The sequence below is a fragment of the Piliocolobus tephrosceles genome, chromosome 14 (assembly GCF_002776525.5).
Source record: "Piliocolobus tephrosceles isolate RC106 chromosome 14, ASM277652v3, whole genome shotgun sequence".
NCBI lineage: Eukaryota > Metazoa > Chordata > Mammalia > Primates > Cercopithecidae > Piliocolobus > Piliocolobus tephrosceles.
Window position 1 is genome coordinate 41122602 of NC_045447.1, and position 15296 is coordinate 41137897.

Below are 15296 nucleotides of genomic sequence, written 5' to 3' on the forward strand. Positions count from 1 at the left end.
AGGAGCAAGGGCCCTAGGGAGGGACATATGGTGACACACAGCAGCTTTGGGTTTGGGTAGAGCTGGGTTTGGATCCCAGTCCAGCCACCATTACTAGCTACATGACATTGGGTAGGGCACTTCACCTCTAAATCCTTCAGTTTCCACATCCATAAAAGGGGATTATAGGTTATTTTTCAGGAAAGTTGAGGACTAAATTCCTCTCAATAAATGACCATCGATGGCAGATATATGTGCTAACCTGCATCTGTAACACTACTAGATGACTGACTAGTCTGACCAACTTATGTATATACATACCTATGGCAGTTTCTGGAAGACACCTCCTTCACTGAGGTGCAGCTCTCATCTGGCCCCCTGCTACTGGTTTATCCTTTTCAATTCCATCAGCCTAAACACAGCTCTGACATTTTCTACTAACCCAAACCCTTACCTACTCCTTGAGAGGGTAACTGGGAGTAAGAGCATGAAAAACTATTAGCATCCTTGTTGCTGGTTAGGTTCTCAGTGACCCACATGCAGATTTGTACAGTTGAAACAACCTGCAGGCTCACTTAGCTTGGGCCTCAGAGCTTCAGTTGAAGAACTGGAGGTTCACAGAGGGGAAGTGACAGAGGGGTAGCAAATACCATTCAGTGGCCAGGTTGGGGCTACAGATCTCTAGATTCTCAGTTTGAGGCCTCCCTCACCATACCTCCACTATTCCTCTGCCAGGGCTGGCGTTGGGGAGTGCTGTCTTAAACACAGACACCCCAAGGGTCGAGTCCCCTTAATCGGAAATAGAGTTAGCTCTGGCCAGGTGCGGTGGCTCATGCCTATAATCCCAGCACTTTGAGAGTTCAAGTCAGGAGGATCACTTGAACCCAGGGGTTTGAAACCAGCCTGTGCAACATGGTGAGACCTCATCTTTATAAAAAATATTTAGCCGGGCATGGTGGCACGCGCCTATAGTCCGTTACTCGGCTGAGGTGAGAGGATTGTTTGTGCCCAGGTTGAACATGCATGCAGTGAACCATGACTGTGCCAGTGTATTCCAGCGTTGGTGACAGAGTCAGACCATCTTAACAAAAAGTAATAAAGTAAGAGTAGTATTTTCTCTATATGCCCTCCCAACACCACTGGGACAAGTTATAAAATACCCACTTGATCAGAGATTATCAAGCTGACCTAATTGGCTCTGAGAACTTTCACACTCACTGCAATCTTGGTGGTTTTCCTGCAGAGCAACTGTTTGGCTGGCGCTTAAGTCTACTAGTAACTTGATTCCCTTTCCAAACTGTCAACACAGCGGTATCAACAGGCTCATTAAAATTGATGTCAACACAACGCAACAGAGCTGGAGAAAACTGGAAGGTCATAGCATAGTGTACAACCACTTTGTGCTTCCGTCTCACCTTTCTCTGGTGATGGGTAGGTAGTGCAGCCCGAATAGGAATGCCAGGGAACAGGATGACTCAACTCTCCTGTACCTATCCTGGAGTATGTACCAGGAGTCCTGGTGGTGGTGATACAGGCACGGGTAGGGTGCAGTATCTTACACAAGGTAGTCTGTGCATTTCCACGCTAGCCAGTATCATTCTTCAGGCGCTGGACTCCTCAAACAGGAGTGAACTAAAGGTAAGAGCAGAGGTTGAAAACAAGGCACCATGGGCTGGGCACAGTGGCTTACGCCTGTAATCCCAGCACTTTGGGAGGCCGAGGTAGGTGGATCACCTGAGGTCAGTCAAGACCAGCCTGACCAATACGGTGAAACCTCGTCTCTACTAAAAATACAAAAATTAGCCGGGCGTGGTGGCGGGTGCCTGTAGTCCCAGCTACTTGGGAGGCTGACAGGAGAATTGCTTGAACCCGGGAGGCGAAAGTTGCAGCGAGCCGAGATTGTGCCACTGCACTCCAGCCTGGGCGACAGCGCAAGGCTCCATATCAAAAAAAAAAAAAGAAAAAAAAAAGGCGCCATGGTTTTTAGGCTAGGTTCTTTCACTGCTTCACAAAGACACCTTGGGCCAGTCCTGGATCATCTCTTGTGCCTGTTTCCCCATCTTTACAAACAATGGCTTCAACATTTCAAAGCATGGAATAATAGCTTCAAAAAGATGGCACACCAATGTATCACACATGTAGGTGTGTATGTGAAATACACCTCCACCAACCTTGGAGCAGCTAGTCAGGACCAGTCATCTAGCCCATCATAGCTGCCAGCTCAGACATTTTATAACTCATTTTACTGCAGAACCGGAAGCAAATCCTCTCAATGTTCTCCTTCAGATAGGAGACAACTCCAAAAATAGTCTGCTGTGTGACCTCATCACCAAACAGCTTGCTTCTCTGAGGACCATGTCAAAGGCATCTTCACCAGCCAGAGATATGAAATCAACATTTTACTATAATGCACAGAAAGGGTTTGACCTTCAAGGCTCTCTGTAAGGGCCCAAATGACTTGTCCAGTATCATCTATTCACGTGCTACCAAATCTACTTGTATCTAACTGTACTCAGCAGTTTCCTACCTCTAACCTCTGGTTACCAAGATACTCCCTTCTCTATTCCTATTTATAAACGCTATTCACACTTGCATGTGCATCTCAAGTACTTTCTTTTCTAAGAAGCTTCCCTCCCTCAGGGTTAGGTGCTACCTCTCCAGCCTCTGAGCTATACTAAAACTTACCTAAACCTCTTGCTCCTAGGTCCTAGTAAATATTACTTGTGTTGATGTCTTTTCTTCCTGACTAGTTACTATGAGCACCAAAGGCTGGCTTGTCTCTTTAACCCAATTCCCTTCCCTTTTGCCTAGCCAATGAGCCTGGCATATCCTACAGGCTTGGTAGATACTGGAAAGTTCTGTAAACTTTCTTTAAAAAAAAACTAACAGGCCGGGCACGGTGGCTCAAACCATTAATCCCAGTACTTTGGGAGGCCGAGATGGGCGGATCACGAGGTCAGGAGATCGAGACCATCCTGGCTAACACGGTGAAACCCCGTCTCTGCTAAAAACTACAAAAAACTAGCCGGGCGAGGTGGTGGCGCCTGTAGTCCCAGCTACCCGGGAGGCTGAGGCAGAAGAATGGCGTGAACCTGGAGGCGGAGCTTGCAGTGAGCTGAGATCCGGCCAGTGCATTCCAGCCCGGGCGACAGAGCGAGACTCTGTCTCAAAAAAAAAAAAAAAAATAAACTAACAAAACAAAACAAAAAACCAGGAAAAATAATCACTCACAGTTACTGTGTTTGATATCTGACAAATAAGCAAAACCTTAAGGACACACCTAGGCTACAGAAGAAACCATTTTACAATGTATTGAAGGTTTGCCAAAACGGCCTTATGGTTGGGGAAAATAAAGCAATACCTGTAAAATCAGAAATCAAATTTTCTTTGCAAAAAAGAAACTCCATTTTAAAGTCTATGGGAGATTTTGATTTTAAAGTACAGAATTTGGGGGCTCCATAGACTGTGACTTCTGTTAGTTATAAATTCAAATTAGATTCCAATTTTACATATTGCATTTACATGCATCAAAAACCTCACTCATGCTAGTAGCCGTAAGCTAAGATTTACTAAAACAATCCTTAAATCTTCCACTATAAAAAACTGTGTTGATAATGCAGTCATACATCTATTTTTGCTAAATGGTTAATCACTGAATACAGACAGAATATCCTTCTCCTTTCTCAAATCTTTTTAAGATCTGTAAGAATAGAGAAAATTTCCATCTTCTGGAAAACCTGAGTTGACCTCAGGCAGTGCCTATCCATTGCTTGGTGAGGCTTTTCACATGTCATTCCCCCTTTTCACGCCTGTCTTGACAACAAACCATACTGTGTTCACCCATCAGTCAAACCCTACATGTTTCAGCCTAGTGCAAAGCCCATTTTCCTCTTCAGACCTTCCTGTCAACAAGGGTCACAGAACATCAGTGCTACAAGTGACTTGAGAAGCCATTTGGTCACACCCCCTCAATTTTACAGACTGGGAGGTGACCCAGAGTCAACACAAGGTCACAGAGAAAATCAGTGGCAAAGTCAGAACTAGAATTCAGATCTCTTGGGATTCTGGTGAAGGCCTTCTGCTTTACACTATCTTCTTTCCCTTAATTCACATAATACTTGAAACCTAACATTATTTTACTGGTTTTCAGGGCACCAGAGTATTCCATTTTGAACATTATTTTTAAAAGTATGCTTCATTTACTCCTCAGTTATCAATGAGGATTTGATCTAAATGCTCAAAGATCCTACACATTTGTGCAACTGCCCTCAACAACTACCAATATAAAAATGCCAAATAAACCAGTTATTTGGTGTGTTTTAACATGAGCTTACAATGAGAGTGTAATTTAAAAATGTAAGCATACAACTAGGCTTTACCAAAGAGTAACGTGTTTATTCACTTAAATTCTTAAAAATACTTTTTTGGCAGTTGTCACATAAAATGTCCTAATGTAAAAAAAAATAATAATAATAATTAAAAAGAAAAGCATGAAAAAAAAGACCCAAAATGTTAAGATTTTATTTACAAAGCTTTTTTGTTGTACAGAAAGTAAAAATGCTGTTACAATCTCAGTGTAACTGGTAGCCACAGACGGTAGACTTACCAATCACAGCTATCCACGCTACAGCAAGAGTCTTACACAAAAACCTAACAACGCTTACAATTTTGTTGGGGTGAAGTCCACAAACTTGGTGGTAGATTACCAAGAGGGACTACATGGAAGGAAGTCGGAATGTCACAGGAACTATTCTTTGGCTCTTTGGGTGGGTGGGTGTCCTGGGGTTTGTATCACAGCTACCTTTTTTTTTTTTTTTTTAAACAGCTACCAAATCCATGAGCAGTCCAACCAATACTGAACAGTTCTGTTTCTGCAGGTCATCTGGGGTCTCAATCATCTTCTCCTTCATCATCTGTTTCTCTCTTCCTCTTTTCACCTTTCCCGCCTTCTTCCTCTTCTGAACAGTAACAAAAATTGACTTTAGGACAGTGGCAAGGCATTTTGCTTAGATTATTGCCAATGAAGGCAACAACAAAGTTTTTGACAGTTAGGAGATAAAACAATGTAAACTTGATCAGATTAATATAGGTGATTAATAGCGAGTATAAGTGGTGACCACAGAACCAAGAAAAGCAAAATGCACAGCAGCACCTCAACTCACACAGGAAAGTTAATCCAGTTTCCTCAATTTTAAGGTGTTTTCTTCCAGATGTTTTTACAAATCTAGCAGTTACTAAAATGCGTATTAATAACCTGAGCTGGTCAGGCGTGGTGGCTCATGCCTGTAATCCCAGCACTTTGGGAGGCCAAGGCGGGCGGATCTTCTGAGGTCAGGAGTTCCAGACCACCCTGGCCAACGTGGTGAAACCCTGTCTCTACTAAAAAAAAAAAAAAAAAAATCAGCCAGGCATAATGGCATGCACCTGTAATCCCAGCTACTCCGGAGGATGAGGCATGAGAATTGCTTGAATCTGGGAGGTGGAGGTTGCAGTGAGCTGAGATTGTGCCACTGCACTCCAGCCTGGGTGACAAGAACAAAACTGTGTCTCCAAAAAGACAAAACAAAAACCCTCGTGCTATCTAGCATGTCTTCAAGCCATGCTTATTTTCAAGTGACCTCGGACAAGCTTAACCTCTTTAAGTCTTTTTCATCTGTAAAATGGGGATAATGGTACTGACTTTAAAATGTTACTCTGAGAATTAAATAACACAAAAAACACTTAGTATGGAACATCGTTAAGACTCAAATTGTAGCAAACTAGTATTAACTATAAAGGAACTTCTTAAGAGTATTATGTAGTCGAGACACAGAGACTTACATATAGACCAACTTTTTCAACTAATAAAATCCATGGTTATTTTAATGAAATTAACTATATGTTAAAATCGTATTTCAGACAGCTTTTTTTTTTTTTGAGATGGAGTCTCACTCTGTTGCCCAGGCTGGAGTGCAGTGGTGCGATCTTGACTCAGGACTACAGGCGCCCGCCACCACACCTGGCTAATTTTTTTGTATTTTTAGTAGAGATGGGATTTCACTGTGTTAGCCAGGATGGTCTCGATCTCCTGACCTCATGACCCACCCGCCTCGGTCTCCCAATCATACAGGTTCTTAAAGGCAGTAACCAGGTCCTAACCAGGGTAATATCTAGTGTAAATGTAATTGAGAGCTTGACACAAAGTGGATGCTGAGAAAACATGAGCCAACACCACAGTGAACACCTGATTCTGAGACACAACCATGAGACTTTTATTTATTTTTTGAGACAAGGTCTCCCTCTGTCACGTTGGAGTGCGTCGGCACCATCACAGCCTCACTGCAACTTCAAGCAGTTCTCCCACCTCAGCTTCCCGAGTAGCTGGGACTATAGGCGCGTACCACCATGCGCAGCTAACTTTTTTTTTTTTTGAGACAGAGTCTCGCTTTGTTGTCCAGGGGAGTGCAGTGGTGTGATCTCAGCTCACCGCAATCTCTGCCTCCTGGGTTTGACTGCGTGCCACCACAGGATTTCACCATGTTGCCAGGCTGCTCTCGTAACTCCTGAACTCAGGAGATCCACCTGCCTCGGCCTCCTAAGTGCTGAGATTACAGGCATGAGCCACCCCACCCGTTCCCAGCTAACTTTTAAATTTTCTGTCGAGACAGGGTCTATGTTGTCCAGGGTGGCATACTTTCAATAGTATTAAATAAGTAACAGCTATTTCACTTGTCTTGGTTGTAGTGGGGAAAGGACTAACACTAATAAAACTGGGAAACTGCTACATCTGTTTATATATCCTGAAAATGATGGTTCAATTATTAAAGCCTTCTTTTTTTTTTTTTAAATGAAATAATTCCCAAACACAGAAACCTCACACTTGGCAGTAAACCAAATGACTGGTCCTAAAAACATATTTAAAACATGGGGACCAGGTTAGGCACGGTGGCTCATGCCTGTAATCCCAGTAATTTGGGAGGCCGAGGTGGGTGGATCACTTGAAGCCAGGAATTCGAGACCAGCCTGGCCAACATGGCGAAACCCTCTCTCTACTAAAAATACAAAAATTAGCCAAGTGTGGTGGTGCATGCCTGTAATCCCAGCTACTCGGGAAGCTGAGGCAGAGAATCGCTTGAACCTGGGAGGTGGAGGCTGTAGTGACCTGAGATTGTACCAGTGAACTCCAGACTGGGTGACAGAGCGAGATTCCATCTCAAAAAAAATAGGAGGCCGGGCATGGTGGCTCACGCCTGTAATCCCAGCACTTTGGGAGGCTGAGGTGGGCGGATTACGAGGTAAGGAGAGAGAGACCATCCTGGCTAACATGGTGAAACCCTGTTTCTACTAAAAATGCAAAAAATTAGCTGGTCGTGGTGGCAGGCGCCTGTGGTCCCAGCTAGTCGGGAGGCTGAGGCAGGAGAATGGCGTGAACCCAGGAGGCGGAACTTGCAGTGAGCCGAGATAGTGTCACTGCACTCCAGCCTGGGCAATGGAATGAGACTCTGTCTCAAAACAACACCCCCCGCCCCGCCCCCCAAAAAAAACCACGAGGACTGAAGACCAACAGGACCCACGCCATTAGACAGGAATAACTGCTGTAGCAGCAAGGAGCCTGCACCAGCACAGACACACTGATGGGATGATAGAAACGAGAACGTGAATGTGTGTGTAGACCGCCAGAGCCAAGGGTATTTTATTTTCTTCTCAGTGGGATCAAATTCTAAATAATGGATGTTTTTATCTAATTTTTAACTGAGAATGATCAAAATGCATGCATTAGGCCCACCTTCATCTTCATCCTCATCTTCATCTTCTTCATCAAGTCCAAATTCTTCTTCCTAAAGAATAGCAAACAGCCTATTAGATTAATTCTGCCAAACTGAAAAGTGCAAATAGTACAAATTCTGCCAAATTAAGTACAAATAAATGCGACAATATCAATCAAACAGGAAACTGTAATGTTATTTTTATCTACTTTGATGTACCAAGACCCACTGATTTTCCTTAATGTGCTTTATAATTTTTCTAAAAAAAACTTTTTTAAGAAGCAAGCAGTTCATTTGCTAGATGTTTAATTAGTATATAACTTTGGAAGATTCAAGAAATCATCTTAAAATCTCAAATTTCAAAACCGGTTTAGACAAAAATTCCTTTCTATATCCCATTCATATACAAAGCTTCTTTCAGAACCTTAATGTCAATCATACACCTAATGAGATCACACAAATCCCTAGCCTTATTTTTATACTACAAAAGAGGATGCATTTTGTTAACAACTAATGTTGTCTGCCTGTTTCTCAAACCTCTTTGAGGGTCAAAGTCAAGACACTGTTTTCTCCTGCCCTCGTATAGCATTCATTTCCTCAGGGATCCTCTATTATTGGGTATTCTACAAACCAGACTATCTGCTCTTTCAGGGCACACCACAATCTCATTTCATTTTATACCCCCAACTCTTTAACATAGCAGGTATGTATTTACTGAATTAAACTGAATATACAAGAAAAAATTTAGACTTGGTAAACACAGACTTCCCTACAATTCAATGAAGGAACAAACATACCATCAATTCTCAACATTTCCAGTTTTCTCACCATACTGAATACTCAACTCATTCCTTCCCCCAGAGGGCCAGAACTTACCTTGCACAGCCAGGAACCGTACTAGTTTGAGTTCAGTAGGCATTCCATTTAGTAGTTATTTAAAGGCAGACAAAAACTAAATTAACCAGATTCATATTGTAAATGTATTCACAGGTATACTAATTTCTTCAAAAGGTGTTTTTCTTTTCTTTTGTCATCTTTTTGAAACCCCCACTTTTGTTGTAATTACAAATAGGAAGCAAGGTAGAAAACAGCTGCACTGACCTCCTCACTGACTTCGTCGTCATCCTCATCCCCTTCTACATCTTCATCTTCATCATCTTCTTCATCAAACTCCTCTTCTTCACCATCCTCATCCTCCTCATCTTCCTCATCTTCTCCTTCTGAAAACAGTCCAAAAGGGATTCATTAAATATCCTCGATGCTCCACAGGGCACAAGGTATTAAGGATCTGTGGGCTGGCTCACAGAACAAATGCTGGTAAGGCCACAAACTGCAGTCACTTTCTTTCTACTATGAGATAAAGCTCAGCCCCTTTGTCCAATAGAGTCCCATAAAATCAAGAGAGCTAGAAGTCCTGGTAGACAGGACAAACACTTTAATTCTCGCTGATGAAATGATACAATGACTAAGATTTGCTTCAAAATAATATAGAGTGGGGAAGAAGGGAAGGGTATGCAGGAATAAACCAAGATCAGCTATGATCAATAATTGCTGAAGCTGAGTGATAAGAACATGGGGGTTTGTTTCGCTAGTATTTTTACCTTTGTCACTGTCTGAAATTTTCCACAGTAAAAAGTAAAAAAAAAAATCATGTACCTTCTCTTGGGTAATGATACCACCAGAGTCACAGTCAGCTGCTCAAATCAGGAACCTGAGAAACACCCATAATAACCCCGTGACTCAGGGGACAGGAGGCTGAGAGGCACCTGCATCTCTACCTGATTGTGCAGACCACTAGTGTGGCAGTTCTTGCTTCTCCTGAGTCCTAGAGCTCACCATGCTCTCACCTGCCTCCTGGTCTCTGCATGCTCTTTCCATCCTCTTTGCTTGGCTAACTCTGACTCCACCTTGGAGTTTCAGTCAACATCACTTGCTTAGGCAGTCTTACTCACCAGACCTCCCAATGTCAGGTCATAGGCTCTCACCATGAGTATGTGGTGCTGCTCCATTACAACACACTTTGCTTACTTGCAATTATTATTTACGATTTTTAATTTAAAACAATTTTTTTCTGTACAGATGGGGTTTGGCTATGTTGCCCAGGCTGGTCTTGAACTCCTGGATTCCAGCAATCATCCTTCCTCACCCAAGTGTGTAAAGATTACAAGTGTGAGCCACCATACGTAGCCTATTTATGATTTAAAAAATATATAACCATTTCTCTGTAAGGTCCAAGAGGGTAGGAATCTTGTTTTTTTTTTTTTTTAATCACTATTTTCCATAGTGCCTGGCACATAGGAAATGCTCCAGTATTTGTTGGCTGATCCATCTTTCCTCTCAGGAACTGCCCCCCACCTTCCAAGGAATGTCCTTTACCAGCTCTTGCACATGTGGCTGTCCTTGAGGTGAACTTAAATAGACAACAAGCACAAACGGTTTTTAGGAAAAATGGAAAAACTATAGAAGGGACAAAGGGACATAACATTTGGAAGAAGGTGAGATGTCCTATTCTCTGTCCATTTTACCACCTTATAATTCACTAATTTTTGCCTGTCTCAATATGCTTCAAAATAAAACTGCAAAAATGCTTCCATTAATTGCATCCAAACTCCTTCTTTTCTTCCTCTATTTTCTTGATAATTTCTGCTGTATGCGCTAATTTTTAAAGAAAAGAGGTATTTATACTGACTGATGTGAAAACTAATCATTCTGCTTCCTCTAAGCCAGGGGTCCCCAACTCCCAGGACTGGCACTGGTCCGTGGCCTGGGCCACACAGCAGGAGGTGAAGAGCAGGCCAGTGAACATTACCACCTGAGCTCTGCCTCCTGTCACATCACCTGTTAGATTCTCATGAGTGCAAATTCTATTGTGAACTGCTCATGGGAGGGATCTAGACTGTGCACTCCTTATGAGAATCTAATGCCCGATCTAAGGTGGAATGGTTTCATCTCAAAACCATTCAGCTGCTGCCCCCAACCCCTTTCCCGCATCTGTGGAAAAACTGTCTTCCATGAAACCAGTCCCTGGTGCCAAAAATGTTGGAAACTGCTGCTCTAAGCCACCTGGAAGTAAGAAGTGTTTTATTATAAGAGCGACTGAGAGTAAACAAACTCAGCATGCAAAGAAAACACAAACTTATCAGGAGTGATATCTTGGGTAGAAAGTATTAGTTATTTCTTAAAATCAGGAGATCTGTAAAATATGTAAACATTCTGGGTCAAATGCCAAAACTACTGAAAATCATCTTTTAATTCTATGTTATGATCAGAGATTATTTCCCTTATGAATGAAAAACGGAGTCTAACATATAGTTATTTGAAATCATTACCTTTTTAAACTCTGGTCATATGTCAATGGAAGGGAAAGCTATTTTATTTATAGTTGGCAGTAACAAACAGGTACCAAGTACCTATGAATCAAGAGGTAAGTATTTACCCAAGATGATGACTGTAGTACAGTAGGACAGTGGTCCTCAACCTTTTTGGCACCAGGGACCAGTTTTGTGGAAGACAATGTTTCCACAGCCTGGGGGTCGGGGGATGGTTTCAGAATGATTCAAATGCATGATGTTTATTCTGCACTTTATTTCTATTATTACACTGTAATATATAATGATATAATTATACAACTCACGATAATGTGGAATCAGTGGGAACCCTGAGCTTGTTTTCCCTGCAACTAGACAGTCCCATCTGGGGGCAATGGCAGACACTGACACCCGAAGTGTGCTGCTTATGTCCAGTATACTCCATAATCTTGTGTTGGTTGCTGTCACTGCAGAAACCTTTGCTTCACAAAGATAGGATATTAGAAATGGAAGCAGGTTTTTCAGTGCTTTTTTGGCAATCTCGGGATATTCCACCTTGATTTTAATCCAGAATATAGAGATTCTGAAGTTGTCTCAAACCATACTTTTAAGGCCACTGCCATTTGCGATCTCAACCAGTTGATCTTCTTCAAGCATGAACAAAGTCGACTGACCTGGCTTATTCACAAATGGGTCGTGGATCCATTCCTTCCCAGGTCGGGGTCTTTTGTGGTTGGGAAGTAATGCTCAAACTCTTTTGAAAGCTGAGATAGGTGATCATGTACCAGCTGCGAGAAGACGACCCTGGCTCAGGCTCTTTCAAAATCACTGCTACTGTTTGAAACATGTCAAAAATCCCAATGCTCAGAACAGAAAACTAAATAATGTATGTTCTCACTTATAAGTGGGGGCTGAATGGTGAGTATACATGGACATGTGGAGGGGAACAACACACACTGTGGCCTGTGGGGGCTGGGGAGGGAGAGCATCAGGAAGACTAGCTAATGGACAGTGGGCTTAATACTTAGGTGACAGGATGGCACGTTTATTTATGCGACAAACCTGCACATGTACCCCTGAACTTAAAAAAAAAAAGTTTTACCACTTATTCTGTGTTACTAAAATGTTCTGCTAGTGGTGACTGTTAATTCTAAAAGAAATCTCTAGAGCAGGCCTCGTAACTCAACAACTCTGGCCAGTGATCCACCTTTAGAACGCCATCTCGCTTCTCTGTGTAAGAGAAGTGTTCTCTGCATCCATCTCACAGAGCTGTGTGAACAGACATGGGTTAAGGGCATGTACTTTAATGTGGTTGATAATTTTAATCACATCTTGCAAAACGTTAAGTTCAGGTGACATTTGTCAGCTAGCCAGCATTTCTCTAAGGATGACACAGTGCATAGACTCACATCCAGAAGTGACCTCTTTGATTCGAGTAGTAAACCAGAAAGCCGTCCAGTCATGGCAGCCGCTCCATCTGTGCATATACGACACAAAATGACCAATTCAGTTTTCCTGATATGTAACCATTCAAAAGACTTGAATAGTTCTGCAGCTGTGGTGTTGGTTGGCAACGAAGTACACATAACATAGTCTCATGCACATCCTCCTGAAAATATATCGCACAAAAACAAGCATTGTTGCCATGTTGTCAACACTGGCAGACTCATCAACCTGCATTGCGTACCACGGTGACTCATCAATCCTCTCTAACAACTGTGCCTCAATATCCTCTCCTATTTCATCAATTCATGTAGTTATGGTGCTAGCCGAAAGAGGAACACGTGCCACCTTTTGAACTGCAGCTTAACTGCAGCCTCTCCTAAAAGTTCATGACAAATGTCCTCAGCAGCAGGCAGGATCAACTCTTCAATAGTAAAAGGCATCTTACTTCAGCAATGCAGTTAGTTAAGGACTTCTTTGCTTTAGCAATGCAGTTAGCCACTAAGAATGAGATGTTCTCAGTGCAGTCACATTTGATGAAGTGGAAGCTTTCAATAATTGCCTCTGTTTTTCATGTTCACATTTATTTCTTTTGAAAAACTCCAAAGGCTTGTCTTTTAAATGTAGGGTGCTTGGTCTCCAAGTGGTGAAGCAACTTTTTTTTTTTTTTTTTTTTTTGTGAGATGGAGTCTTGCTCTATTGCCCAGGCTAAAGTGCAGTGGTGTAATCTCGGCTCACTGCAACCTCTGCCTCCCGGGTTCAAGCAATTCTCATGCCTCAGCCTCCCAAGAAGCTGGGACTAGAGGTATGCACCACCATGCCTGGCTAATTTTTGTATTTTTGCAGAGCCCGGGTTTCCCCATGTTGGCCAGGCTGGTCTTGAACTCCTGACCTCAGGTGATCCACCTTGGCCTCCATAAGTGCTGGGGTTACAGGCGTGAGCCACTGTGCCCAATCAGTGAAGCGGTTTCAAAGGTTTCATGGCTTTGTTGGATAGCTGGTTGCCATATATTATACAAAGTGGGCTTGGAGAATGTGAATCATCTGTTGCAATGAACCTGTAATTTAAGGAGCACTCTTGGTATTTTCTTTTCAATGAAGCTTTCTTTTCATTGGCAGTCTTGTCTTCCGATGTCTCATTATTGGATCTTTCCCCCTTTACAAAGAAGTTCTCCAGCGACGTTTTTTACTCATGTTGGATAGGGTTAGCTTGTGGGCCTACCAAAACTGTGACTTAGACGAATACACAGTGCAGGAAAGAGGTGCGGATGGAAGTGGTAAATAAAAAAATGGGCAGGCCAGGCACGGACTAAAATAAGCATCAGATTCTGACTTAAAGCCTGTCACCAGATGTAGCTGAACAACTGAAGTACACCAACTCACTTGCCACTATAAAGCCTGCCACCAGATGCAGCTTAATTGTCACTTGCCACTCACAGATAGGGTTTGATGAGTCTGCAAGCAATTGATTTATTATGATCTCTGTACAGTCAAACCTCTTTGCTAATATTAATCTGTATTTGCAGCCACTCCCCGGCACTAGCATCACCACCTCAGCTCCACCTTGGATCATCAGGCATTAGATTCTCAAAAGGAGCATGCAACCTAGACCCCTCACACGTGCAGTTCACAATAGGGTTTGTGCTTCTATGAGAATCTAATACCACTATTGATCTGACAGGAGGTGGAGCCCAGACAGTAATATAAGCAATGGGGAGTGGCTGTAAATACAGATGAGGCTTCCCCACTGCTCATGCGGCCTGGTTCCTAACAGGTCATGGAGTGGTACCTGTCTGTGGCCTGTGGGTTGAAGACCCCTGAAGTAGGAAGACTTGAAAACAGCAGAGTGGCAAGCCTGTTAAGAGTAAGGGGTTTACAGTTTAACATGCGCAGCATCCTAAACTAGCTTGTAGGCTTCAGGAGACACTTCCCGGGCCAGGTTCAATGTCTCATCCCTGTAATCCCACCACTTGGGGAGGCTGAGGTGGGAGGATCCCTTGAGGCCAGGGGCTTATGAAATAGGCCTAGGCTATCAATTTAATGGAATGCCTACATTAAAAAAATATACACACACGCGCACGTGCACACACACAATTTTCCTCAATAGTAAGAACATCTAGTAGCTTTTTTTTGAGGCAGCCTCTCTGTCTTCTGAGATAGAGTGCAGTGAGGCACAATCATGGCTCACTGTAGCCTCAAACTCCTAGGTTCAAGTGATCCTCCCACCTCAGCCTCCAGTCTTCTGAGTAGCTAAGATTCCAGGTATGTGCCACCACACCTGGCTAATTTTTTTTTTTCTATTTTCTGTAGAAACAAGATATTGCCATGTTGCCTAGGCTAGTCTCAAACTCCTGGGCTCAAGCAATGCCCCCCGCCTCGGCCTCCCAAAGTGCTGGGATTACAGGTGTGTGCCACTGCACCCGGCCAACATCCAATAGCTTTTATCACAGGCTTTGAAAGGCAGACATCAGGTTCACTGGATGCTGAGTTTACTCACCTTCATCCTCCTCCTCTTCATCCACACCATCCACCTCAGCATCTGAGTCAGGTGCTTCCTGGTCCTCTCGGTCATAGCCATCCAAGTAGGTAAGCTGGGGCAGGAGCTTGAAGACACTCTCTCGGTAGTCATTCAGGTTAGTAACCTCACAGTTAAAGAGGTCCAGGCTTTTCAGACATTCTAACTTTTTCTGAAGAAAAGGATCAAAAACCACAACTCCTAAACCAAAGGAATATAAGTAACAAACCCATCTCTTGAAGAGGTAAAATTCTAGGCTCTATATTCGATTCCTGCTACCCATTCAGTCTCATATATAAAAAAACA

General features: G+C 42.9%; 1 protein-coding gene across 1 annotated transcript in view; it reads right to left on the reverse strand.

The window, feature by feature from the left end:
* Positions 1–4480: 4480 nt before the first annotated feature.
* Positions 4481–15296, reverse strand: part of ANP32B (acidic nuclear phosphoprotein 32 family member B) — a 31817-nt gene continuing 21001 nt past the window's right edge. Inside the window, exons 4-7 of the mRNA XM_023203008.2 lie at positions 14973–15162; positions 8826–8944; positions 7745–7796; positions 4481–4937 (exon numbers count right to left, since the gene is read on the reverse strand). Coding sequence (XP_023058776.1) covers positions 4870–4937; positions 7745–7796; positions 8826–8944; positions 14973–15162 — 429 coding nt within the window. The 3' untranslated portion in view covers positions 4481–4869. The remainder of the gene's footprint in view (positions 4938–7744; positions 7797–8825; positions 8945–14972; positions 15163–15296) is intronic.